Source organism: Saccopteryx leptura, chromosome 2, assembly GCF_036850995.1.
Source record: "Saccopteryx leptura isolate mSacLep1 chromosome 2, mSacLep1_pri_phased_curated, whole genome shotgun sequence".
In the NCBI taxonomy this organism is placed as follows: Eukaryota; Metazoa; Chordata; class Mammalia; order Chiroptera; family Emballonuridae; genus Saccopteryx; species Saccopteryx leptura.
The window spans coordinates 277,832,754-277,857,239 of NC_089504.1; the positions used below are offsets into that span (position 1 = coordinate 277,832,754).

At 42.4% G+C, this 24,486-nt stretch overlaps 1 protein-coding gene across 1 annotated transcript in view; it reads left to right on the forward strand.

Moving 5' to 3' along the window:
* Positions 1–6,592: 6,592 nt before the first annotated feature.
* The window catches only part of PM20D1 (peptidase M20 domain containing 1), a 29,941-nt gene continuing 12,047 nt past the window's right edge, over positions 6,593–24,486 (forward strand). Inside the window, exons 1-9 of the mRNA XM_066361916.1 lie at positions 6,593–6,820; positions 16,481–16,567; positions 18,042–18,274; positions 18,721–18,807; positions 19,891–20,024; positions 20,327–20,446; positions 21,632–21,707; positions 22,084–22,145; positions 22,387–22,465. Coding sequence (XP_066218013.1) covers positions 6,652–6,820; positions 16,481–16,567; positions 18,042–18,274; positions 18,721–18,807; positions 19,891–20,024; positions 20,327–20,446; positions 21,632–21,707; positions 22,084–22,145; positions 22,387–22,465 — 1,047 coding nt within the window. The 5' untranslated portion in view covers positions 6,593–6,651. The remainder of the gene's footprint in view (positions 6,821–16,480; positions 16,568–18,041; positions 18,275–18,720; positions 18,808–19,890; positions 20,025–20,326; positions 20,447–21,631; positions 21,708–22,083; positions 22,146–22,386; positions 22,466–24,486) is intronic.

Sequence of the window (24,486 nt, forward strand, 5' to 3'; positions counted from 1 at the left end):
TATCATATCATCTCACTCATTTGAGGAATCTAATAAACAATGTGAACTGAGGAATGGAATAGAGACAGAGGTGGGATCAAAAGGACCAGATGGAAAGTGGACAGAGGGAAAGGGAATGAGAGGATGGGATCAGAGAAGGGAAAGAGATTGGTGAAATTATATATACATAATACAGCATTATAGAGATCAGGAAAGCAAATCCTGGAAGGAAGGGGGGAGGGCATTGGAGGGAGGAGGGCAAGGGGGATGTTGAAGGGAATATGGGGGTGGGTGGGATGTATTCGGTGGGATACTTGAATTTATGTAAATGCAATAAATTAAAATTAATAAAAATTTTTTTTAAAGTTCTGCAGTAGCAAAGGAGGATTGAGTGCAGAAGCACTCATAAGACAAAGGATTCTTGTACATATAAAAAATTTTCTCTCACTAATTTTATGGTAGCCACCCAAGAAAAAGCCACTACTGGAACACATGGCTTAAAAAAAGAAGAAACAGGGGAAAGAAGTATGGAATACCACCACACAAAAACAACTGCCAGAAACACAAAAGCGAAGAACCAAATGAGACACAGAGCTACCAGAAAACAAAACATAAAATGGCTATAGAAAATCCTCAAGCATCAATAATTACCCTAAATGTAAATGGACTGAACTTACCAATAAAGAGGCATAGAGTAACAGAGAAAATCAAAAGCAAAACTTAACTATATGCTGCCTTTAAGAGACACATCCAAGCTTCAAAGACAAGAGTAGACTCAAAGTGAAAGGTTAGAACACAATTCTCCAAGCAAATAGTACCCAAAGAAAATCAGGTGTAGCCATACTAATATCTGACAGTACTGACTTCAAGACAACAAAGGTAATAAGAAACAAAGATGAACATTTCATAATAATAAAGAGGACATTGTATCAAAAAGATATAACACTTCTTAATATATATGCACCAAATTAGGGAGCACCAAAATATATGAGACATCCACTAACTAATCTAAAAGTAGAAACAAAAACACAATCATACTCCCTGGTTGGCAAACTGCGGCTCGTGAGCCACACGCGGCACTTTGACCCCTTGAGTATGGCTCTTCCACAAAATCCCACGTGCAGGCACTACCTCGATAAGGAATGTACCTACAAATATAGTTTAAGTTTAAAAATTTTGGCTATCAAAAGAAATTTCAATCGTTGTGCTATTGACATTTGGCTCTGTTGACTAATGAGTTTGCCGACCACTGAAGATTATCCAAACAGAAAATTAATAAAGAACTATTAACTTTAAATGACACATGAGACCAAATGGATATAATAAACATTTACAAAATATTACATCCTAGAACATCAGATTATAACATTCTTTTCCAGTGTGCATGGAAGATTCTTAAAGATAGACCATATGTTGGGCCACAAAACTAACATCAACAAATTTAGGAAGATTGAAATTTATACCAAGCATATTTTCTGACCATAAGCTTTGAAATTAGAATTCAACTGCAAAAAGGAAGTAAATAAAACCACAAATATGTGGAAATTAAACAACAGATTTCTTTAAAATGACTGAGTCAAAGAAGAAATAAAAGCAAGATCAAAAGATATATCCAGACAAATGAGAATGACAACATGACTTATCAAAATTTCTGGGAATGCAGCAAAAGCAGTAATAAGAGGGAAGTTTATATCATTACAGGTTTATAACAAGAAACAAGAGAGATCCCAACTAAACAACATCACATCTTAAAGAACTAGAAAAAAAGAAGAACAAAGGCAACCCAAAGTCAGGAGAAGAAAGGAAATAGTAAAAATTAGAGCAGAACTAAATGTAATAGAGAACAAAAAACTATAGAAAAATTAATACAACAAAGATCTGGTTCTTTGAAAAGATCTATAAAATTGACAAACCCATGGCTAAACTCACTGAGTAAAAATGGGAAAGACTCATATAAACAAAATCCAAAATGAAAGAGAAGAAATTACCACAGACATCATAGATATACAAAGTATCATACTAGAGTACTAGGAAAGATTATATGCCACCAAATTCAACAACCTAGAAATAATGAATAAATTCCTAGAACTATACAATCTTCTTAGACTGAGTCACAAAGAAGTGAAAAACCTAAATAGACCTATAAGCAGGGAGGAAATAGAAACAACTATCAAAATCCTCCTCAAAAATAAAAGTCCAAGACCCAATGGCTACACTAGTGAATTCTACCATTCAAAGAAGATTTGGTTCCTATGCTTCTCAAAGTCTTCCAAAAAATAGAAAAAGAAGCAATACTCCCTAACACATTTTATGAGGCCAAAACCTGGGAAGAACAACACAAAAAAAGAAAATTATAGACCAGTATCTCTAATGAATTCAGACGCAAAAAATCCTAAACAAAATACTGGCAAACTGAATACAACACATTAAAAATATAACACAACACAATCAAGTGGGATTCATTCCAGGAGTACAAGGATGATTCAATATACATAAATTGATCAACATAATAAGACATCAACAAAACAAAGAACAGCCCTGGCCGGTTGGCTCAGTGGTAGAGCGTCGGCCGGGCGTGCGGGGGACCCGGGTTCGATTCCCAGCCAGGGCACATAGGAGAAGTGCCCATTTGCTTCTCCACCCCCCACCCCCCCTCCTTCCTCTCTGTCTCTCTCTTCCCCTCCTGCAGCCAAGGCTCCATTGGAGCAAAGATGGCCCGGGCGCTGGGGATGGCTCCTTGGCCTCCACCCCAGGCGCTAGAGTGGCTCTGGTCGCAGCAGAGCGACGCCCCGGAGGGGCAGAGCATCGCCCCTTGGTGGGCAGAGCTTCGCCCCTGGTGAGCGTGCCGGGTGGATCCCGGTTTGGCGCATGCAGGAGTCTGTCTGACTGTCTATCCCCGTTTCCAGCTTCAGAAAAAAAAAAAAAATACAAAAAAAAAAAAAAAAACAAAGAACAAAAATTATATGATCCTATCAATAGATACAGAAAAGACATTCAATAAGATACAACATCCCTTTATGTTTAAAACGTTCAATAAAATGGGTATAGAAGGAAAACACCTCAAAACAATAAAGACCATATATGACAAACCATCTGCTAATATCATACCAAATGGTGAAAAAATGAAGACTTTTCCTCTAAAGTCAGGAACAAGACAAGGCTGCCCACTCTCTCCACTCTTATTCAACATAGTTCTGGAAGTTTTAGCAGAGCAATCAGTCAAGAGAAAGAAATAAAAAGTATTCATATCAGGAAAGAAGAAGTAAAGGTATCACATTTTGCAATGACATGATTTTGTATATAGAAAACCCCAAAGATTCCACCAAAAAAATTATTAGAAACAATAAACCAATACAATAAAGTTACAGGATACAAAATCAATATACAAAAGTTTATTGCTTTCCTAAATGCCAACAATCAAACCAGAAAATGAACTAAAAAAAATTCCTTTTACAATTGCAACAATACAAAAAAAACCAAAATACCTAGGAATAAACTTAACAAAGGATGCGAAGGACCTATATGAAAACTACAAAGCATTATTGAAAGAAATTGAAAAAGACACAATGAAATGGAAGAATATTTTATGTTCATGGATTGGAAGAATCAACATAGTTAAAATGGCCATATTATTCAAAGCAATATACAACTTTAATGTATTTCCCCATCAAAATTCCAATGTCATTAAAAAAATCACCTGGTTTGTATGGAAACATAAAAAAACTCAAATTGCCAAAGCAACACTGAGAAAAAAGAATGAAGCTGCAGGTATCACACTACCTGACTTCAAATTATACTATAGAGCCATGATATCAAAACAGCATGGTATTGGCAGAAAAAAAACAGACATACAGACCAATGGAACAGAATTGAGAGTCCATAAATAAAACCACACATAAACAGACAAATCATCTTAGACAAAGGAGCCAAAAACACACAATGTAGACAAGAAAGCCTCTTCAATAAATGCTGCTGGGAAAATTGGAAAGCCACATGCAAAAGAATGAAACTTAACTACAGTTTGTCCCCCTGCACAAAAATTGATTCAAAATGGATCAAAGGCTCTGGCTGGTTGGCTCAGTGGTAGAGCGTTGGCCTGGCGTGCAGGAGTCCCGGGTTCGATTCCCAGCCAGGGCACACAGGAGAAGCGCCCATCTGCTTCTCCACCCCTCCCCCTCTCCTTCTTCTCTGTCTCTCTCTTCCCCTCCCGCAGCCAAGGCTCCATTGGAGCAAAGATGGCCCAGGTGCTGAGGATGGCTCTGTGGCCTCTGCCTCAGGCGCTAGAAAGGCTCTGGATGCAGCAGAGCGACACCCCAGAGGGGCAGACCATCGACCCCTGGTGGGCATGCCGGGTGGATCCCGGTCGGGCGCATGCGGGAGTCTGTCCGACTGCCTCTCCGTTTCCAGCTTCGGAAAAATGCAAAAAAAAAGGATCAAAGACCTAAATATAAGATCCAAAATGATAAATTACATAGAAGAAAATATAAGTAGTAAGTTCATGGAGCTTGGCCATAGAGAACAATTTGTGAATTTGACCCCAAGGGCAAGAGAAGTAAAGGCAAAAATAAACGAATGGAACTATACTGCTCACAAAAATTAGGGGATATTTTATCGCTTCATATTCATTTTGAAATATCCCCTAATTTTTGTGAGCAGTATATGTCAAACTTAAAAGCTTCTGCACAGCAAAAGAAACTAACAGCTAAACAAATAGGCAGCCACTTAAATGGGATATGATATTTGATCTGATAGAGGTTAATATCCAAAATACATAAAGAACTGTATGATTTCACACATAGGTGGCATATAAAACTGAGATTCATGGACATAGATAAAAGTGAAGTGGCTACTAGGAGCCAGGGGATGTAGGGAAGGGAGTGGGTGGAATGGAGTAAAGAGGGACAAATATATACAATGACAGAAAATGATTTGACTCTGGGTGATAGGTATATATAATCAACAGTTCAAATGCTATAGAAATGTTTACCTGAAATCTCTGTACTCTTATTGATCAATGTCACCCTGTTAAATTTAATTTTCTAAATAAAATTTTTTTAATTATTTTGTGTGTGTGTGTGACAGAGACAGAGAAAGAGACAGAGAGAGGGACATATAGGGACAGACAGGAAGGGAGAAAGATGAGAAGCATTTTCATTGTGTCACCTTAGTTGTTCATTGATTGCTGTCTCATATGTGCCTTGATGGGGGGGCACAGCAGAGTGAGTGACCCCTTGTTCAAGCCAGCAACCTTGGGCTCAAGCCAGTGACCTTGGGCTTTAAGCCAGGACCATGGGGTTATGTCTATGATCCCACGCTCAAACCAGAGACCCTGTGCTCAAGCAGGCACCCTTGAAGTTTCAAACCTCCATCCCCTACATCCCAGTCCAAAGCTCTATCCACTGCACCACTGCCTGGTCAGGCTAATTCTTATTTTTTATGATAATATATGTATTTGAAATAAAACATCCTTATGTTCATCCCATCCTAACTTATTATGAGGATAAATGTTTACTAATACATATGTTCTGCCCATGTAAAACAACTTTTAAAACATTAAAACTCACTTGATTTTTTTAATTGGTTAAATGTAGGCTCCTGGGAATCTCTGCCCTGGGAAATTTCCAGACCCAAGGGTTTTAAATGCCAGTCAGCAGCTGCTCACATGTTATGGCATCCATCAGAATCAAACAACTGAGTGAAATCAACAATAACCACATAAATGATGAAGATGGTGACGATATTGCTCTCTGGCCTAACAACTCAATTAATAGAAAACAGAGAATGCGTGATTCTTCGACCTACGTCAGCGACGGTAACCAAGAGTGATGCTATTCTGGTTGGTCATTTAGTATGACCAAAAGGGGTGAACTGTTAAAATCAAAACCAAATGGAAACTAGCCAAAACCAAATGGAAACTAGCTCTGAAGTTTCCCGGAGCTGACAAAAACAGTTGAATCATACAAACATGCTTAATTTAGTTTATTTTGGAAGACTAACTTGACATAGATCATTTCTTGCTTATGCCTCTTAAAATAGTAAGCAAAACGTGACTGAGGTTGATATGAGGTAACCACTGGAAATTTTAATAATGTAACCAATCACCGTGAAGAACAGTCACTTTTTTTCTCGCTATATAAGCTGCTTTATAACAATACACACCAATCTTCGTTCCATGTTTTGGTTTAAATGCTCCTGTTTACAGACTCTTTTTGGTGTGTGCGCAATGAATTTTTACTCACTACTTCAGTGATTAATTAATTGGTTTATTTCAGCCGTTTATGAACCTTTGACAAGCTTCACTCATTTTATTTTGCTTTTCTTCCCTTTAATTTGATTTAGTGTCATATAGCAAGGGATTTATCACTATCTCAAAGCGGAAGATCCAAGCACAGACCCGACCTGACTCATGCCTGGAGCCCTACTTTCACCTCCTCTCTCCATCAACCTGCTAGAGGGCTAGAAACCACAATCCCCAAAAAGCCTTGCGAGCCTGGGTGTGGCCGCCCCACCGATTGATTGGCTCTCAGCCATAGGCCAACGATGACTGGCCCGGTCCGAGAATAAAGAGGAGATAAGGTAATTGCTAGCATTGGATCTGTGACTGGGCGTTGACCGCGGGCTGGGCTTTTGGGTCCCAAGTCCAGCGCAGGCTTGCGAAGGAAACTTGAGAGTATGGCTTCGTTTTACGTTGGCGTGCTGGCCCTGGTGACTGTGCTGCTGATAGGTATCGCCACCGTCTCCAAATCAAAGGACCAGAGGGGCAGGGAGCATCAAAGGGCGTTGCGAATTCCTTCTCAGTTCAGCCAAGAGGAATGTGTTACAATGAAGGAAACGCTGAAAGGTGAACTTGGGTCCTTTTTACCCACCTGTGCTCATATATAGGTCCCTCTCTCCTCAGGCCAACCCGGTACTCCCCTCTCCGGTCGCAGAGGGTCCACTACTCGAACTCCGGCGACGCTACACACACCGCATCCCAGCGTTAGCCCCCATCCCGGCATCTGGTGCAGGGCGGAGGGGGGGGGGCGCCTCTAGGGAGGCCACTTCTCCCCCAGACCTACCTCCTGGGGACTTCGTGTTTCCTGCCCAGCCTGAAAGCTCCAACTTTGCCTCTGTTGGCTGGGCAATCACCCACCCTAGCCCCAGCTTGCCTTTTTTTTTTTTTTTTTTTTTAATTTATTGTGTTGACACGGTTTCAAGTGTCCCTCTCAATATAACTCCTCTGCACACCGCATCGTGCCCCCCATACCCCATGCAAAGTCTCTTTCCACCCCCATTTCCCCTCCTCTGCTCCCCCTTCACCCACCTCCCCTTTCCCTCTAGCTATTGCTCCCCTGTTGTCTGTATATATGTGTTATGTATATATGACTTTGGCTAATCCCGTCACCTTCTTTAATCCCATCCTCTCTTCCCCTTTCTTTCAGATAGCTGTTCATCTGTTCACCTGTGACCCTGCCTCTGTTTCTATTTTATTCCTCAGTTTATTGTGTTCTTTAAATTCCACATGTAAATGAGATCATATGATATTTGTCTTTCTCTGCCTGCATTATTTCATTTAGTTTAATAATCTCCATGTTGTTGCAAAAGGTTAGATTTCTTTCTTTTTTAGGGCCATGTAGTATTCCATTGTGTAGATGTACCACAGCTTTTTTATCCACTCGTCCACTGACGGACAGTTGGGCTGTTCCCAGATCTTGGCTATTGCAAACAAAAATGCAGTAAACATGAGGGTGCCAACTTGCCTTTTTACTTGTACTTTTAACCTTTGAAATTTTTGACTTATGTTAAATTTCTGTGTTATTTTAAGACAAGATTATCTTAATCTTATCATCTACAGAGGCAGAGAACTGAGGCTTGGGTCAGTTAAATGATCTTCCCCAGAACCCCACAGCAAGGAGTGGGCACTGGGTGACAATATCTAGCACCTGTTGGGCCTGCTGCACACTAGATGACTCTAAGAAATGATGTGGAAGGTGTTATTGGAGTTCGGCATATTCCTAATTTCTTCCCCTAATTAAAGGTCATATCTCCCCTCGACCTCAAACCAAGGCTTAAACTTGTTTACCTTGTGAATCTGCATTTTCCAGGAGAAAAGATGAAAATTTCTGCTGACTGCTAAATCCTGTGAGATAATGAGAGCTTTCTTCACCACTAGGCTTAGTTTGTCTTTTCCCTCTCATTAAGTAATGGATTAAAAGAAACTGCCTATGTAAACATGTTCAGGCAAATGCCAGGGCTAAAAGCTAACCACTGTGATTGAATATAAACTGGGTGAATGCTGAAGTGATAGGCCTGGGAGGCAAAGTAGTGCTTTGTCAAAATATATATATATTCCTCAGAAAGGTATTAGACAGCTGCTCACCAGAGTCTCTGCACAGAAGACAGCAAAAGTTAGATAAGAATCTAAAGTAGAAACTTTCTAACAACATGGCTTAAAACTGAACAGGGGAGCTCCATATGCCAAGGCTATGATCCCCAGTCAGGACACATACAAGAACCAACCAATGAATGTATAAATAAGTGGAACAAATTGATGTTTCTCTCTGTCCCAATCTCTTTCTCCCTTCCTCTCTAAAATCAATTAAAGAAAAACAAAAAGAACTGAACAAGGAACAAAATGCCTGAGTTCAGATCTTGGATCTGCCTCTCACATAGGCAGTTTAATTGTTTTGAACCAGGCTTCCCCAATTATGTAGCGGGCTATGATGTAGGGTGGTCCTTAGAAAAACTGAGTACAGAATTAAGTTTGTCTTTCAGAGGCTCTCCTTTGACATCAAGCTGCTCCAGGTGCATTTTTTCCCACTGTGTTTTAGGGTAGCTAACTAATCAAATATTCTCATAATTCACCGTGTCTCCCCTCCTAGTGGTGTTTACATTTGGTACCAGAACTCTCTAAGAGTGCAAAGCCTTCATGGCTCAAAGGGATGAGGCTATTGGCAATTCAGGAACTGAGACATCTGGGTAAAGAGGATGAGATTATTTAGGACTGAAGAACTTATTTGGGAGCCTCTAAATCCACCCCTTCCCAGGTATCATGTGCCCAAAAAGCTGGCCTTAGCCGAGACACAGTGAATGCTAGATGAGCCAGTCCACGAGGAGTAAGCCCACTCTCTGCACACAAAGCACACAAGGCCTCACTCATGGAGGGACCCAGGACTGTGGCTCCTGATTCATTAAAGTGATGAATTTCTGAGAGTGACACCTTAGGAAGCAATTTATAGTAGCTTCCCACTCAGGGCCAGGGTCCAAAATCTACTCTCCTCCACTTCCCCCATCTTGGATTTTTTTTTTTAAGATTTTATTTATTGATTTTACAGAGAGGGGGACTGATGAGAAGTAGTTTCTTCACTCTAGATCAGCGGTTCTCAACCTGTGGGTCGCGACCCCAGCGGGGGTCGAACGACCAAAACACAGGAGTCGCCTAATTTCCGATGGCTTTAGGTGACCCCTGTGTTTTGGTCGTTCGACCCCCGCCAGGGTCGCGACCCACAGGTTGAGAACCGCTGCTCTAGATGTTCATTGGTTGCTTGTGGTATGTGCCTTGACCGGGCAAGCCTGGGGTTTCAAACCAGCAACCTCGGCATTCCAGGTCAATACTTAATCCACTGCGCCATTGCAGGTCTGGCAAGTAAAGCCTTAGGAGATTTTATTTTCCTTTAAGAACCATATTAGCCTAACCAAACCCAAAAGGCCTGTGTTTAAATCCCAGTTCTGCTCGTTTTTGGACAAATCTAGAGCAGCTCACCTAACCTCTCTATACTTGGTTTTTCACCTTGAAATTAGGAAAAATAGCAGTACCTACTTTATTTTTTTTATTAATTTTAATGGGGTGACATTGGTAAATCAGGGTACATATGTTCAGAGAAAATATCTCTAGGTTATTTTGACATTTGATTATACTGCATTCCCATCACCTAAAGTTCAATTGTCTTCCGTCGCCTTCTAACTGGTTTTCTTTGTGCCCCTCCCCTCCCCACCCCCCTCCCTCTCTTCCCCCCCACCCCGTAACCCCACACTCTTGTCCATGTCTCTGAGTCTCATTTTTATGTCCTATGTGTGGAATCATATAGTTCTTAGTTTTTTCTGATTTACTTAGTTCGCTCAGTATAATGTTATCAAGATCTATCCATGTTGTTGTAAATGATCCGATGTCATCATTTCGTATGGCTGAGTAGTATTCCATAGTATATATGTACCAAAGCTTTTTAATCCACTCGTCCACTGACAGACACTTGGGCTGTTTCCATATCTTTCCTATTGTGAACAATGCTGCCATAAACATGGGGGTGCATTTCTTCTTTTCAAACAGTGCTATGGTGTTCTTGGGGTATATTCCTAAAAGTGGGATAGCTGGGTCAAAAGGCAGTTCGATTTTTAATTTCTTGAGAATCTCCATACTGTTTTCCACAGTGGCTGCACCAGTCTGCATTCCCACCAGCAGTGCAGGAGAGTTCCCTTTTCTCCACATCCTCGCCAGCACTTCTTCTGTGTTGTTTTATTGATGAGCGCCATTCTGATTGATGTGAGGTGATATCTCATTGTGGTTTTAATTTGCATTTCTCTAATGATTAGTGATGTTGAGCATTTTTTCATATGCCTATTGGCCATCTGTATGTCCTCTTTGGAGAAGTGTCTATTCATTTCTTTTGCCCATTTTTTGATTGGATTGTTTGTCTTCCTGGTATTGAGTTTTACAAGTTCTTTGTAAATTTTGGTTATTAACCCCTTATCAGACGTATTGTCAAATATATTCTCCCATTGTGTAGTTTGTCTTTTTATTCTGTTCTTATTGTCTTTAGCTGTGCAGAAGCTTTTTAGTTTGATAAAGTCCCATTTGTTTATCCTGTCTTTTATTTCACTTGCCCATGGAGATAAATCGGCACATATATTGCTGCGAGAGATGTCAGAGAGCTTACTGCCTATGTTTTCTTCTAAGATGCTTATGGTTTTCACGGCTTACACTTAAGTCTTTTATCCACCTTGAGTTTATTTTTGTGAATGGTGTAAGTTGGTGGTCTAGTTTCATTTTCTTGCAGGTAGTTGTCCAATTTTCCCAACACCATTTGTTGAAGAGGCTGTCTTTATTCCAACATATGCTTCTACCTCCTTTGTCAAATATCAGTTGTCCATAAAAGTGTGGGTTTATTTTTGGGTTCTCAGTTCCGTTCCATTGATCTATATGCCTGTTCTTATGCCAGTACCAGGCTGTTTTGAGTACAATGGCCTTATAGTATAACTTGATATCCAGAAGTGTGATACCTCCCACTTTATTCTTCATTTTCAAGATTGCTGAGGCTATTCGTGTTCTCTTTTGGTTCCATATAAATTTTTGAAATATGTATTCTATATCTTTGAAGTAAGTCATTGGTATTCTAATTGGTATTGCATTGAATTTATAAATTGCTTTGGGTAATATAGACATTTAATGATGTTTATTCTTCCTAACCATGAGCACGTATGTGCTTCCACTTGTTTATATCTTCCCTGATTTCTTTTATCAATGTTTTATAATTTTCCAAGTACAAGTCTTTAATCTCCCTGGTTAAATTTATTCCTAGGTACTTTATTTTTTTGGTTGCGATGGTAAAGGAGATTGCTTCCTTAATTTCTCTTTCTGACAGTTCATTGTTAGTGTATAAAAATCCCTCTGATTTCTGAGTATTAATTTTATATCCTGCCACCTTGCTGAATTCATTTATTAGGTCTAGTAGTTTTTTTACTGAGACTTTAGGTTTTTCTATATACAATATCATATCATCTGCAAATAATGATAGTTTTACTTCTTTTCCAATTTGGATGCCTTTTATTTCTTCTTCTTGTCTGACTGCTGTGGCTAGGACTTCCAGGACTATGTTGAATAAGAGTGGTGAAAGGGGGCAGCCCTGCCTTGTTCCTGATCTTAAGGGGATTGCTTTTAATTTTTTCCCATTGAGTATGATGTTGGCTGTGGGTTTCTCATAGATGGCTTTTATCATGTTGAGGTATGTTCCCTGTATTCCTACTTTGCTGAGAGTTTTGATCATGAATGGGTGCTGGATTTTATCAAATGCTTTTTCTGCATTTATTGATATTATCATGTGATTTTTCTCCTTCCTTTTGTTTATGTGATGAATCACATTGATTGATTTGCAAATATTGTACCATCCTTGCCTCCCAAGAATAAATCCCACTTGATCATGGTGTATGATTTTTTTCATATATTGCTGGATCTGGTTTGCTAATATTTTGTTGAGAAATTTAACATCTAAATTCATCAGGGATATTGGCCTATAATTTTCTTTCTTTGTGTTGTCTTTGCCTGGTTTTGGAATCAGAATTATACTCGCCTCATAAAAGGAGCTTGGAAGTCTTCCTTCCTCTTGAATATTTTGAAATAGCTTGAGAAGGATAGGAGTCAGTTCTTCTTTGAATATTTGGTAGAATTCACTTGTGAAGCCATCAGGCCCAGGACTTTTCTGTTTTGGGAGCTTTTTGATAACTGTTTCAATCTCATTTGTTGTAATTGGTCTGTTTAGGTTTTCTGATTCTTCCAGATTAATTTTTGGAAGATTATATGTTTCAAGGAATTTGTCCATTTCACCTAGGTTGTCTAGTTTTTTGGCGTACAATTCTTCACAGTATTTTCTTACAATATTTTGTATTTCCATTGTGTCAGTTGTTATTTCTCCACTCTCATTTCTCATTTTATTTATTTGAGTCCTCTCTCTTTTTTTCTTGGTGAGTCTGGTTAAAGGTTCATCAATCTTGTTTACCTTTTCAAAGAACCAGCTCTTGATTTCTTTGATCCTCTGTATTGTTTCTTTAGCCTCTATGTCATTTATTTCTGCTCTGATCTTTATTATTTCCTTCCTTCTACTACCTCTGGGCTTTACTTGCTGTTTTTCTAGTTCTTTTAGATGCAGGGTCAAGTTGTTTATTTGAGCTTTTTCTAGCTTCTTGAGGTATGCCTGTAATGCTATGAACTTCCCTCTCAGGACTGCTTTTGCTGTATCCCATAAATTTTGAGTTGATATATGCTCATTATCGTTCGTTTCTAGGAATTTTTTTATTTCTTCTTTGATTTCATTGTTAACCCATTTGTTATTTAATAACATGCTATTTAGTTTCCAAGTGTTTGAGTATTTTTCAGTTTTTCTGTTGTGTTTGATTTCTAGTTTCATGCCATTGTAATCAGAGAAAGTGCTCAATATGATTTCAATCTTCTTAAATTTGTTGAGACCACTTTTGTGCCCTAAATGTGATCTATCCTAGAGAATGTACTATGAGCACTTGAAAAGAATGTATACTCTCCTGCTTTAGGGTGACAGGTTCTGAAGATATCTTTAAATCGAGTTGATCTAGTATGTCCTTTAAGTCTGCTGTTTCTTTGTTAATTTTCTTTCTTGAGGATCTATCTAGTGATGTTAGTGGAGTATTGAAATCCCCTACTATTATAGTATTGCTGTTGATCTCGCCCTTTAGATCCATCAAAGTCTGCTTTATATATTTAGGTGCTCCTATGTTAGGTGCGTAGATATTTATAACGGTTATATCTTCCTGTTGGATTGCTCCCTTTATCATTATGTATTGACCTTCTTTATCTCTTACTATAGCCTTTGTTTTAAAGTCCATTTTGTCTGATATAAGTATTGCTACCCCCGCTTTTTTTTCATTTCCATTTGCGTGAAATATTTTTTCCATCCTTTTATCTTCAGACTATGTGCATCTTTTGTTTTAAGGTGTGTCTCTTGTAGACAGCATATGTATGGGTCCTGTTTTCTTATCCACACAGCTACCCTATGTCTTTTAATCGGATCATTTAATCCATTTACATTTAAGGTTATTATTGATATGTATTGTTTATTGCCATTTTATTCTTTAAAACTGTATTCCTCTTTTGCTATATTCTTTTCTCCTTTGATCTGTTTACAACAGGCCCCTTAGCATTTCTTGCAGCATTGGTTTGGTTGTAGTGAATTTCTTGAGGGGTTTTTTTGGTCTGGAAAGCTTTTTATTTCTCCTTCAATATTAAATGATAGCCTTGCTGGATAAAGTAGTCTTGGTTGTAGGCTCTTGTTCTGCATTAGTTTGAATATTTCTTACCATTCCCTTCTGGCCTCAAGTGATCTGTTGAGAAGTCGGAAGTCATCCTTATGGAGGCTCCTTTGTAGGTGATAGTCTTTTTTTCTCTAGCAGCTTTTAATATTTTCTCTTTATCACTTAGCTTTGGTATTTTAATTATGATGTCTTGGTGTAGATTTCTTTGGGTTTCTCTTTAATGGAGTTCTCTGTGCTTCTTGGTGTAGATTTCTTTGGGTTTCTCTTTAATGGAGTTCTCTGTGCTTCTTGAACTTGTGAGGCATTTTCCTGCCTTAATTGAGGGAAGTTTTCACCTATGATATGTTTGAACAAAGTCTCTATCCCTTATTCTTTCTCTTCTTCTTCAGGAAGCCCTATGATGCAGATGCTATTTCTCTTCATGTTGTCACAGAGCCCTTTTAGAGTTTCCTCAGACTTTTTGAATCTCTTTCCTTTTTTCTGCTCTGCTTCTGTACCTTTTCCTCTAACTCGCTGATCCAATTCTCAGCTTCATCCATCCTGTTTTTAATTCCTTCCATTGTGTTCTTCATTTCTGATATTGTATTTGTCATTTCTGACTGATTCTTTTTTATTATTTCAATGTCCTTTTTTATATTTGCTATCTCTTTATTTAGGTGTTCGTAATGACCATCTATTGTTGTTCTAATATCTTTGAGCATCTTAACAATTGTTATTTTAAACTCTGCATCTGGTAATTTGGTTATATCTGACTCATTCAGGTCCTTTTCTGGGGATTTCTCTTGATTCATTTGTGTTGCATTTCTCTGCCTTCTCATTTTGTCTGTGTAAAAGAAGGTTTTGACCACTGGAGTCCACTGGGTATGGCCTCTGTGTTCCCTAGGTGTGGTCTGTCTGCAGGCCCGCCACCCCCTCTACTGTTGCTGCCTAGGGCATTTGGGTATGGGCATTGCCAGTGCCTGCCCACTGGGCTGTTGCTGTGGTTTCCGCCTCTCCTTCACGGGAGTGGCTGTGATCTCGTGCTCGGGTGTACAAGCCTCAGTGGCCTTGGCCTTCGCCCCGCCCCTGTGGGTGGGGTTATGCTCGGCCCTGTGGGTGGGGTGAGCACCTTTGCTCCACTGCGGGTCTCCGCCTGATTCTGGGCTTTCGCCCTACCCCTGCAGGAGGAGCCCACTCGTGAGAGGGCTGCAAGCCTTTGCTCCACAGGCCAGGCAGACTGCGTGCCCACGCTCAGTAGTGGACTCTGCCTGTTCTGGGCTTTTGGCTCCACCCCCGCAGGAGGAGCCAGCTCCCAAGTCAGGCCACAAGCCTCGGTTCTGCCGGCAGGTCAAGGCTGTACTCCTGCGCCCTTGCTCAAGGGCGGATCTCCGCCCCTTCTGGGGCTCCTGCCCTTCCCCCACAGGCTGGATTGCAGGCAGCCCACAGCTGGGCTTGACCACTTTTGCACGTCCCCTCCTCCCCAGCCGGGCAAGACTGAGCTCACACCTGGGCCTCAGTGGTGGCCAGCCAGCTTCCGCCCTTGCCAACAGAACTGTGCTTCTGCATCCCGCCACCGCCTGCCCTCCGGCAAGCCCTCAGCTGTGTGGGTGGGGACACTGCAGCTCAGACCCTAAGACTCACTACTGTAGTCCTGAAAGCTCCCTCCTTCTAAGCGACTCTGCTCTGAGTGCCACGGGAGAGCTTGTTTGGCTGGTGTCCTGCTTCCCTTTGCTAGTATTTTTGTTTCCAGGGGAAATATTCACTTCAGATTTGGGGAGTGACTCATCCCAGGGGTTAGGGTGGCTGTCCCTCAAAGTGTTTCTCCCTGTGCCTCCTAGATTACACTCTCTTCCTGCTACTCCGGTCCTCTCCTCTCTCCCCATCCCCCGGAGCCCCTGGTGAGTGGTTGTGAGAGAGGTTTTCTGCGCGGTCCCTTTAAGGAGAATCCTGGGTCTGAGAAATCAGTTTCTTTCTCACAAACAGTATCCTGTCTTGTTTCCAGCTAGATACTGTCCATACGCCTCTTCTAGGTTCTGGGGCTGCAGGCTGGGGCTTTGTTCCTGGGACTCAGGACCCTCCTCTCTCTGCTAAACTCACTTCCCGCTACGCGAGTCTCTCCCAGCTGCCATTCACTCTGGGGAGCTGGGCAGCCCTCTCTGCATTTCCGCTTTTCCTACCAGTCTCACTGTGGCTTCTTCAGTGTACCTTGGTTGAAGAGTCCTCTTAGTTTAGTCCAAAGTTGGTTTATCCAGATGATGGTTCTTAAAATAAGTTTGTAATCCACTTTGGTTCTGGGAGGTGGAAGTTGGTACATCCACCTATTCCATTGCCATCTTGTCTTCCCAGCAGTACCTACTTTAAAGGATTGTTTTCCTCTCCACAATAAGATAATAAATGTAAAAGGTGTTTTCATACACAGAGGACCATGGTAAACTCAATGGCTATCATCATCTGTGATCTCTCATCTCTGACTCCCTGACTCTGACAGGTGCCATCCAGATTCCAACAGTGTCTTTCAGCCCTGGGAAGTACAACACGACAGCCCTGACTGAGTTCGGAGAATACATTCGTAAAGGTTAGCCACAAACTGTACAAAAGGAGTGGGAGAGTTAGAACTGGGGATACAGTTCTTTACCAAGGCAATAAAAAGGTTTATTTCAGGACTGACCAAAGGGCAATCTAATTCCCAAGCGTCTCTTTTGAGTTTGTTCATGGTAGGGAAGGATAGAAGGGAGAATCCAGGAGTTGGAGTGGAGGCAGAAGAGAAACTAAGATTTGCCCCTTGAAGAACTAATGTGCATAGCTGTTGGGTTGGAGCTTAAACTCTCCCAATCCTTTGCCTTAATATGTGTTAGTCAATATGCAAAAAGTAGGACTAGGAATTCATTCTTCCTGTGCACATTTCCAGAATTACGCCCCATGCTTCCCCTCCCTGCTCCATCTCCGTACAAATACCTACAGACACTCTCCACCTACCCAGGCCCTATTCCAGAAACATCACTGTCACATTTCTGAGCTTCAAACAGTCAACGAGCTTGAGTCATCACACTGCTCCTCTCTCCTTACCCCTACTGCCCATGAGCTGGAGAATGAGTCAAGGGGGAAAAGGAGATTTGGAACTCCTCCCACGCCATGTGAGAAGCTCATGGAGAGTAGTAAGGCCACCTTCCTAAATCAGATAAAAAGTACCTCTTCTAGCATTGTCAAGGGTGAGAGAAGGTGGCCTAGGGACAAGTAGCCCCTCTAACACCCTGGGACAGGTGAATCTGAGATCAATCTCCAGCAGTCAGGCTGAGGCCAGGTTGAAGTCTACTAAATAAGAGACAAAAATACAGAAATAAATGTACAGTAACAATAAACTAGACAAGCTGGCTGACAAAATAAAAGCATATTCTACTTTGGGCTTTTGTTTTCAGGTATCCACATTGGTATTTGCGGATTCTTCCAACAAAGCCCAGTGGGAGAGCACAGTTTTTGTTCCCATGTACCTAAGAACACCTGTGTTAAGCCTTATCTATAACCTGAATAATTGACGCTGGGAACTTTCATACTTGGATGCAGCAGTGTGGCATTGTACTGGACAAAACAATCTTTTATGTCCATATAACACAAACAGTAGCAGTGTTGGTTTTTAAAAGAAAATGTCTCTGATTTATTTTATATATATATATATTTTGTTTGGTTCCAAGTAATTTGGATACTGGGGTCTACTATATTCAAATTTTAACATATCCCTAATTTGCATAGCTCTATAACGTGTACCTGTGATAGCATGTTATCTAGGTCAGACCAAGCCAGAGCTGGCACTGTTGACTGTCGTGATGGTGGAATCCTGATGTGCATGTCATTACACAGCAATGGCACATTAAGATATGGGGAAGAGGAATTTCAGATTGTGTGGGCAAATCAGAAATCAGACTGGCCATGTCCCAGAAGGCTTTCTACAGAAAGCTACATTTTTTTAAAGGGCAGGGGCACTAAATGGTGGGAAAACCAAAGGAAACTTAAATCTGGCTTTGTCTCCCTGCTTTTCATTCCTTTGCTTCTAGTCTTTCCTACTATGTTCAAAACCAGCTTTATCCAGCATGAAGTTGTGGGCGGATACAGCCACCTGTTCACTGTCCGAGGCTCGGACCCAAGTTTGCAGCCCTACATGCTGCTCGCTCACATTGACGTGGTGCCTGCCCCTGACCACGGCTGGGAGGTGCCCCCGTTCTCTGGGTTGGAGCGTGATGGCTTCATCTATGGTCGAGGAACACTAGACAACAAGAACTCTGTGATGGTCTGAAATGCTATGTTCCCTCTGCCTTGGGGCCCTAAAGATCAACCCAGGATGGGGGGATGCTCGGCTGACCTCTGGGAGGCAAGAGGTTATTAGGGTAGAAAAAACCAGGTAGGAGACCTGGGTTCCAGCCATCAATTTGTCACTTCCATTTCCTGGGCTTTGATTTCTCAGCCATGAAATAGAGTTTAGAGTAGATGACTCCCAGGGACCCTTTCAACTCTGATGTTGATAAATTTATCCTTTTGGCCAGATGGTAAAGGTTTTATGCAGAGCTCTGCTTTCCTACATGCCATCCCCTGGCACAACTTGAATTGGTCATCTTTAAAGAGAGTGTTCAATCCTAGTCGGAACAGCCCTGATGTAGGCACCTCAATGGCTCTCATGCCCTGGTACTCCCACTTAGGTAACTCTTTTTCCTCTTCTGTTGTGCTTCTGTCCTGCAGGCAATCCTACAGTCCTTGGAGCTCTTGCTGATCAGAAATTACATCCCCCGAAGATCTTTCTTCATTGCCCTGGGCCATGATGAGGAGGTAGAGCCTCTTCATCCTATACCTACTTATCTCTGGGACCCCTATTGGCCAGGGACAGTGGCAGGGGGTCTTCACCCAGTCCAGCTTGCTCCCCAGCGGCAGGGTCTTCAGGAAATGATGTGGTGGTTTGCCAACTTCTATGTGTGTCTGTGTGCCAGAACTACCTAAGGCTCTTGACCAAAATACAGATTCCTGAGCCTTGTGTCATAGATCTGAATTTGCTTTTAAAAGACTATTTTTTGGAGCAATTTATAGAACAGTTTACAGCAAAATTGAGAAGATGGAGAGATTTCCCATATTCTCCCTGCCCCCACATTCATAGCTTCCCCCATCATCACATCGCTGTCCCTCACCAGGGTGGCACGTTTGTTACAATTGATGAATCTACATTGACACATAATCACCCAAAGCCCATAGGTTGCATTAGGGTTTGCTCTCGCTGTTGTACATTCCACAGGTTTGGACAAATGTATAATGACATGTATCCACCATTATTGTGTCATACAAAGTTTTTTCACTGCCTTAAAATCCTCTATGCCATGCCTATTCATCCGTCTCTCCCTCCTCCAACACCTGGCAACCACTGATCTTTGCCTTTTCCAGAATGTTAGATAGCTGGAATCACACAGTATATAGCCTTTTCAGATTGGCTTCTTTCACAGAATGATGTGCTTAGATCTGAGTTTTTAACTAACTCCCTGGTAATACCAGAGGCAGGCAGGTGGTCCGTCAACTAAACCTGGAGAAACATTGATGTGATGGAGAGAGAACTAACAGGGAGATCAGTGAACATGTTGTATCTCCAGTGATGCTGCTTACTTTGACCCTTGGCAACTTACTTTATTCTCTGGGTCCCAGCTTCTTTGTGAAATGAGGGGCATTTGTCCAGCTCTGACATTCACAGAATCTGTGGGGCAGTATTGTGCGGAGCCCTGTCCCCCACCCTCTCCTCCAAGGAAGGAGACTGGGCAGGGAGGTACTGGAGCCCCTAGCTAAGCTGCATGGGTCTCCATTAGCTATCTTTGGAGGTCTGGCTAAGAATATCTACAGGTGAGACTGTGATTCTGGCTTCAATATCTGCAGGTAACCGGTGCAGATGGGGCTCAGAAGATCTCAGCCCTGCTACAGGCAAGGGGTGTCCAGGTCTCCTTTGTTGTGGATGAGGGTAGCTTCATCTTCGATGGTTTCATTCCCAATTCCAAGAAGCCCTTTGCCATGTGAGTAAAGCAACCCGCCCCCACCTTGGGAGGTATTCTCACCCATCTGAGATTAACCCGGCGTGGTATCTGTCAACCATGCTGAAACAACTCTATATTTTACTCCTCATGCTTAAAATCTCTGAGCTTCAGGCTGTTCTGGGCTCTCCTTTCCCCTCTTTCTCTTAAAGTGTATATTTCTTTACATAGCATGAAGCGGACCTCCTAGCCCACCAGCCCACTGTGCAGATTGGCATATGGACCTATGGGATCATTCAGGGTGGGAGGAAATTACGAGGGCCCTCTCTGATCCTCTCCTGCAGGATTGCAGTCTCGGAGAAGGGTATGCTTAACCTCATGCTGCAAGTAAACGTGACTTCAGGCCACTCTTCAATTCCTCCAAAGGAGACAAGCATTGGCATCCTCGCAGCTGCTGTCAGCCGGTGAGCAACCCCTTGCCAGACTCAAGGTGGAAGACCTGGCACTTCCCACCTTTGAGTTTGAGGAGGCTAAGCTTCCTGCCCCGAAGCTAGGCTGAGAAGCCATCATGAGGGCTGCAGGGAGGACAGAGCCACCAGTATCTAGGCAAGATTTAGAGGTCGAAAGGGGATCTACCCACATGGCAAACAAAGACCAGGAAGCAAAAGCTAGCTCAAGTAGCTGGAATAGTCCAGGGTCCAGAACGGAAGTTAGAAGTGCAAGCTGGCTATGCTGTACACTGTAGAAACTCTCCAACTGTCCTGATAAGAGGACAAAGGTAAATAAAGGATGCTGGCTGCGGGTGAGGACAGCAGGGTCTGTACCAGCAGCACTCACCTCTACCTGGTTTGTTCTGTTCTGTTCTGTTTTGTTTCCTTAGAAAAGTGAGAAGAACTTTATTTATTGAAGTAAATATTCAACTAATTATCTATCATGTTCAGGCTTTATGCCCAGTACTGTAGTAGGCATACAGTGGTGGAAAAAACAGATAGTCCCAACCATGGTCTGTTGGCTCAGTGGTAGAGCATCCAACTGCATGTGGAAGTCCCGGGTTAGATTCCTGGTCAGGGCACACAGAAGAAGTGCCCATCTCTTCTCAATCCTCCCTCTCCCCTCCCTTCTCCTCCTGCAGCCATGACTCAATAGGTACCAGCGTGTGGGCCCCAGCACTAAGGATGGCTCCATGCTGCCTCAAGTGCTAAAAATAGCTCTAGGTTGCCAAGCAATGGAGCAACAGCTCCAGATGGGCAGAGCATAGTCCTGTCGGGGGCTTGCCCAGTGGATCCTGGTTGGGCACATGAGGGAGTCTGTCTCTCTGTCTCCCCTGCTCTCGCTTAATTAAAAAAAAAACCCTTTCCTCAAGTAACTCACAGTTAGTGGAGGAGACTGACAATTCTGCCACAGTCTGATAAATGTTATGGGGGGTAGGGTAACCTAACCAGGACATGATAGATAGAGACAGCTCCTGCTAGTGGTGAAGACATGGTCTTGATTGTGCTTTGAGATCTTTGAATGGTTCATTGGTGGAAGTGAATATTAGACCTCCTGGCCAGGTCTGTTGAAACATCTTGTCTCCCTCCTTCTCCCCCTCAGACTTTTGATCATTGACTGGGGTTGGGTAAGCCTTGAGAACTCCTTTTCTCTTACAGACTGGAGCAGACACCAATGCCGAACGTGTTTGGAAGTGGGCCGTTGACGATAACATTGCAGGAACTGGCTAATGAGGTGTGGAAAAAAGTCTCACATATTACTGATCAGCTGTGGAAGAGGACGAAGGGTGGCAAGAAGTACCCTTTAGAGTAATAAAAGGGCCCTACTGCTTACCTTGCTCTGCCCACTCCCACTAATTCTCAGCCAGAGGCTGAGCCAAGACACAAGGATCTGGCTTGTTCCTTGGGGTTCTTGGTGCTTCTCTGAGACCTTAAGACCTAACACATCCAAGCACCCTTCAGGAGCTGGTTCCCATTCAAGAGGTAATTTCCACTTATCCTTGACGGCCCTCAAGGCAGAGCTAAAGTAGGAAGAGACCTCAGATCTCAGGTACAGTGACCCTGTTATGCAGATAGCTCTGAAATCCTGCTGACTTGGTTCTTTCTTTCAGCTTTCCTTCCCTGCCAATATAGTCTTGAAATACCTGTGGCTATTTTGGCCCCTTGTAAGCAGGTAAAGTTTTAGCTTTTTTTCCCTCATATCCCCCACCCACACCTACCCAGTCCCCTATCCTTGGCTTAACTGGATCTGACTCATAGTTGTCCTTCAGCCACTAGACACTATTTGTAATTCACATACAGGATGTCCCTCCTAGTCTTAAAGATCTCTAAGGTTCAGGAAAGTGGGTGATCCTCCAACCCTCCATATTTTTCTTTCCATTAGGAAACGTCTGACCTTAGTCCTTTTGCTTTAGATTAATGGAGAGAAATTATTTCACCAATGCACTGGTCAGAACCACCACGGCAGTCACCATGTTCAATGCAGGGGTCAAGGTAACATCATCTGGTTCCTACCATATACCTTTTCCTTGCCACGCACCCAGCCCTCATTCCTTGGCTTTACTCCCTGGCTTCTCTGTCCTTCTCTGGCTACAGCTGGAATAATAGGAAGGCCCAGTACTGAACTGCCCTGTATCATCAGTAGGGTAAGCCTCAAGAGCAAGAGTTCTAGCTGAGGTCTACAAACTCTCTGAAATTGCTGGTCAGATTTTGTATATTAGTATTTTAAGGGGTGTCTATGATCTCTTTCAGGTTCTTTGGGTTATACAAAAAAAAACCATTATTCTAGTATGAAGAGGGTTTATTTGGGAGTTAATTCTTGTGTCCCATACTCATTTAACATGTTATATATATAATATTTACCTAGCATTTTGGTCATATAGACTAAAGGTTTCTAACCTACCTACTATCAAAGCTCTTTTTTTATTATTTTTTTCTCATATTTTGACACATATATCCACCTAACAAATTTAATGGGTGAGGCCCTGGCCGGTTGGCTCAGCAGTAGAGCATCGGCCTGGCGTGTGGGGGACCCGGGTTCGATTCCGGGCCAGCGCACATAGGAGAGGCGCCCATTTGCTTCTCCACCCCCCCCCCTCCTTCCACTCTGTCTCTCTCTTCCCCTCCCGCAGCCAAGGCGCTGGGAATGGCTCCTTGGCCTCTGACCCAGGCGCTAGAGTAGCTCTGGTCGTGGCGGAGCGACACCCCGGAGGGGCAGAGCATCACCCCCTGGTGGGCAGAGCATCGCCCCTGGTGGGCGTGCCGGGTGGATCCCGGTCGGGCGCATGCGGGAGTCTGTCTGTCTCTTCCCATTTCCAGCTTCAGAAAAGTACAAAAAAATTTAATGGGTGATTAATGCATTTTTCCTAGTGTTTCCCTGAACTGAAAAGAGAATTTCGCCTGCCATTTATAAAATCTGTAACATTTGGAATGTAAACAGCACTTAAAATATACACATTGTCACTCCCAAAATACACTAAATATTGGGTGGCCTTAGCAAACAAATTCTATTTGAGGTTTGCTTTTATAGAAACAAATTTCAAGTGAATAATTTTTTGATTAATTTTTATTCTAAGAAATATGTTTCAGTAAATTAGTCTATTTCCAGTTGAACTGGCCACTCATGGGCATCACTGTTTAAAGGAAGTCAAGACATGCTATTTAGCATGGGTGTAGACCTTTTTGAAATTGTGAAAGGAGACAGACCATTCGTTTTATTATAAACACCACCAACACTACTGCAAGTAGCACCATTCATGTAGAATATAGTGTAGCCTTGTGGAGCTCTGGTAATCTGGAGCCCAGGTTGAGTAGAAGTAAATGAGACCTCAGAAATAATTCCTGGCATAACTGACTGGAGTTTCCAATATGTCAGCCAGACTGGAACTGTCTTTACCAGCTGCCTAGGGTGTCCAGCAAAATAATAGTACTGTATCCTTGCATTTAATGGTGGGGGTTTTTTTTGTACAGAATACTGTAACATTTATTATTCCATTTGATCTTCCTAACAGCTCCATGAGTATTATTGCCCCAATTGCCATCTGAGAAATGGAAGTACAAAGAGGTTGTAATTATTCAAAATCAGACATCTAATTTGTAACAGCCCACTTCTCCTGTCCCTACTCTGGTGCTTTTTTTGTACTATACCAGTTCAAAGGAAGATATACAATTGGGGAATCTGTTTTCTCATGGCCTTTGAGGGGGGAAAATATCCCTCCATAGTTTTATTCTCTTCAGTTAGTCCTGGGTTCTTCTGGGGCAGTCAAAGAACAGAGTCATATTTCACAGCTGGATGTGGGATATCACTGGCAGCGGCAGCACTGCCATGATTCCCCTCAGGTATCAGACATGTGTGATGGGGTCTGCAGAGGCACTGGGGGCCCTGTTCTGGGGAAGCACACTAACCCTTGCATAAAGGTCCTGGGTACCCTGGGAAAGAGAGTGTGCACAGAAGACTGCCAATGGTGCTGCCCAGGGCCCAAACAGAGATGCTGGGCATCACAGGGAAGACAGTC